This window comes from Sinocyclocheilus anshuiensis, unplaced genomic scaffold (genome assembly GCF_001515605.1).
Source record: "Sinocyclocheilus anshuiensis isolate Anshui unplaced genomic scaffold, SAMN03320099.WGS_v1.1 scaffold1047, whole genome shotgun sequence".
Taxonomy (NCBI): Eukaryota; Metazoa; Chordata; class Actinopteri; order Cypriniformes; family Cyprinidae; genus Sinocyclocheilus; species Sinocyclocheilus anshuiensis.
The window spans coordinates 606,461-609,941 of record NW_015542400.1 but is presented as its reverse complement, the minus strand read 5'-3'; the positions used below and the strand labels follow the sequence as shown (position 1 = coordinate 609,941).

Genomic DNA, 3,481 nt, shown 5'->3' with positions numbered 1-3,481 from the left:
CATTTGCACATTTAATGCACATTAATTTATGTGACTTTAATTATAATACTACATGATATCCAGTAGCTACAATATAAAAAAAAAAAAAAAAAGAACACAGGATACTCACACCAGGTTTGCTTACATTTTATTAGGCCACAGACATATTTGTAGAGGTTTATTTCAAGCATTGTTATAAACACACTGCATTACTAGTCACCAATGACAACTAGGCAGGCTACTAATCAAACTACTCCAAAATTAGAGTAAATAACAAAGAGTAAAGTCGAATTCAAACATATAGACTTGAATAATATCCAAGGAAACAGGAAAACACATGTAGCAAAGGTTGACATGAACAATTCCAGACAAGGGAGAACAGAATGGGCTATCACTCAAATAGGGCAAATAACGAGGGGCAGACAGGTGAGGAGGATAACTAAAAACTAGGAACACCTGGAACAAATGGAACTGAATGTGGACAGGAACCAGAAGGACCAAATACGGGCATAAAGAAACAGGAGGCAGGAACACAGGGAAAACAAAACAAAACGTGACAATAACAGCTCAGACTATTTATCATATTACACAAACTATGCATTGTTTTGACACTGTTGCAGTTAATGCTTTAATGCTTAACATTAAAACTTGAAGCTGCGATTTGAGGAGGGAGCACATATATTTTTAGTTCCATTCGTTTGCACGTTGTCTCGAGGACCAGCCCACAATATGCCAATAAATGAATATTCATGTAAATTCGCTGCGTCACGCGGATACGTTGTTTTTGTTCAAATCAAATCGTAAACAACGTGTCAGCGTGACGCAGCTGACACAGAAGAGCATACGCTGTTTGCGTTCAGTGGATACTCTCCAAAATGGCACCAGGGTGACGCGGAAGAGACGAATTGTTGAATGAAGTCGTTATTTTTGGTTTTCTTTGCATGCAAAAAGTATTCTTTGAAACACAAAGTAAAAATGGCCGGTACTAAGAAAATCTTCATGATTACCCTTTTTTTACGACTCTGTGCCTTAGGGTCACCATTACCCATGGACATAGTCTTGAGTTTCTTAGTGATCTTCACATAAAAACAAAGAAAGGCTACATAAAAAACAAGGAAGAGCACCACTGTAGTCAGGTTAATGGTCCCACCGACAGGCCCCTTGCTGTGGAAGTGGAAGCAAACCTTGTCACACGGATGTTTTTGACTGTTGCTTGTAAAAAAGGGAATCACTCCTGAGATGAGGATCACCCAGACGATGTAGCTTGCCATGTGGCTCCACTTTGTCTTTTGTATTCGACGGACCCAAACGGACTTGATGATTTTCAAGTAGCGATCAAGACTGATGAGGCTGAGAAACAGGATGCTGGAATACATGTTGATGTAGAAGAAGATGCCCACCACCTTGCACAAGTAGAAGGGACCTTTTTTGTTGTGGTAGTAAACTCGCAGGGGCAAGCACATGACCAGGAGGGTGTCCGCTAGGGCAAGGTGCCGCATGTACACAGTCATGGAAGAGTCTGTCTGTCGCCGAAGGAAAAATATGTAGAGCGTGACAGTGTTACAGAGCAGACCAATGCAACAGATGATAATGTAGCCAATGGGCAAGAATGGTGACAATATGCCATCATGAATCTGACAGGACACATTGGTGGTTAAATTGTCTTCCTGCATCATTGTGACGGTCGAAAATCGGTGTACACTTGCTGACTGCTCCTCAAAATCTTGACATACAGTGATTTCCGGTGTTCCTAATGAGGCATGTGAGGAAAAGGTTTAAAAATGGTCTGTATTATGACAGGTTCTTACTTCACTACTGTAAGTATTCCTACACTCTAAAAAATGCTGGGTTAAAAATAACCCAGCGCTGGGTTAAAAAGGGACAAACTACGGGTTTAGAATGACATGAGGGTGAGTAATTAATGACAGAATTTTCATTTTTGGGTGAACTATCCCATTAATGCTAAATTTCAGTGAGTGGGTGGTTTATGCTGATTCTCCTTCTGTTTAAAGCATACATGTTTTCAAACTTGCCCTGAATGACATGCAGTATTGTTTTCCGATATTCACGATATAATAGATAATTGGGTCAAGGCAGCTATTTAGAGCAGACAATAGCAAGGCACTCTCATTTAAGATGTGCAACAATCGTTGGCTTTGAAGATCTCCGATCACATTCATCTGAGCCAGAACGTACGGTATTCGTATCGCATGGTAGGGCAAGAAACACAAAGTAAAGCGTGCCATGTGGCTCCACTTTGTCTTTTGTATTCGACGGACCCAAACGGACTTGATGATTTTCAAGTAGCGATCAAGACTGATGAGGCTGAGAAACAGGATGCTGGAATACATGTTGATGTAGAAGAAGATGCCCACCACCTTGCACAAGTAGAAGGGACCTTTTTTGTTGTGGTAGTAAACTCGCAGGGGCAAGCACATGACCAGGAGGGTGTCCGCTAGGGCAAGGTGCCGCATGTACACAGTCATGGAAGAGTCTGTCTGTCGCCGAAGGAAAAATATGTAGAGCGTGACAGTGTTACAGAGCAGACCAATGCAACAGATGATAATGTAGCCAATGGGCAAGAATGGTGACAATATGCCATCATGAATCTGACAGGACACATTGGTGGTTAAATTGTCTTCCTGCATCATTGTGATGGTCAAAAATCGGTGTACTTGCTGACTGCTCCTCAAAATCTTGACACAGTGATATTCAGTGTTCCTAATGAGGCATGTGAGAAAAAGGTTTAAAAATGGTCTGTATTATGACAGGTTCTTACTTCACTACTGTAAGTATTCCTACACTCTAAAAAATGCTGGGTTAAAAATAACCCAGCGCTGGGTTATATTTAACCCAGCATTTTTTAGAGTGTACAACTTGTTGAATTGCTTTTGAACAAATGCTAAGATCCCAAGAAAAGAAAAATAATCTTACCTGTGTAGCTGGTTTGCTTGTGCTTGAGCAAGTGACTAGATGCATGCCGGTTCAGAAACTCCAGTACCTATGCAGGAAACTCTGCTCGCATGTGACGTTGGACCCTGGTTGCTGTGGTTGACACGACTGCTAACCTCAATGAAAATCTTGAGAAGTGCTAAAACCACGCTGATAGAAGAGCAAGGTCAACAAATGGTCTATATGATGACAGGTTCTCACTTGATCTATTCCTACAACTTCTTGAATTGCTTTTGAATAAATGCTAAGAGCCCAAGAAAAGAATAGCACTCTTACCTGTATGGCTGGTTTGATTGTGCTTGAGCAAGTGACTAGATACATGTCTGTTCAGAAACTCCACTACCTATGCAGGAAACTCTGCTCGCATGTGACGTTGGACCCTGGTTGCTGTGGTTGACATTACTGCTAACCTCAGTAGAAATGCAGAGCAGTGCTAGATAAGCCAAGCAAAACTCACTTCCATTCTCAGAGCACAGGAAATATCTGGTTGCCTAAAATGAAAACTGGTGACCATCACTTAGTTTCTTCATAAAAGTTTTATGAATAAAAA

General features: G+C 41.1%; 1 protein-coding gene across 1 annotated transcript; it reads right to left on the bottom strand.

Moving 5' to 3' along the window:
• Window positions 1-943: 943 nt before the first annotated feature.
• On the bottom strand, window positions 944-3,252 carry LOC107692921 (probable G-protein coupled receptor 34; the record flags this gene model as incomplete). The annotated part of the gene is made up of 3 exons (XM_016492125.1): window positions 3,208-3,252; window positions 2,914-2,980; window positions 944-1,729 (listed from the first exon to the last, which is right to left on the bottom strand). Coding segments are annotated over exons 1-3 (898 nt in total), but the record flags the coding sequence as incomplete, so codon positions are not given.
• Window positions 3,253-3,481: the final 229 nt, after the last annotated feature.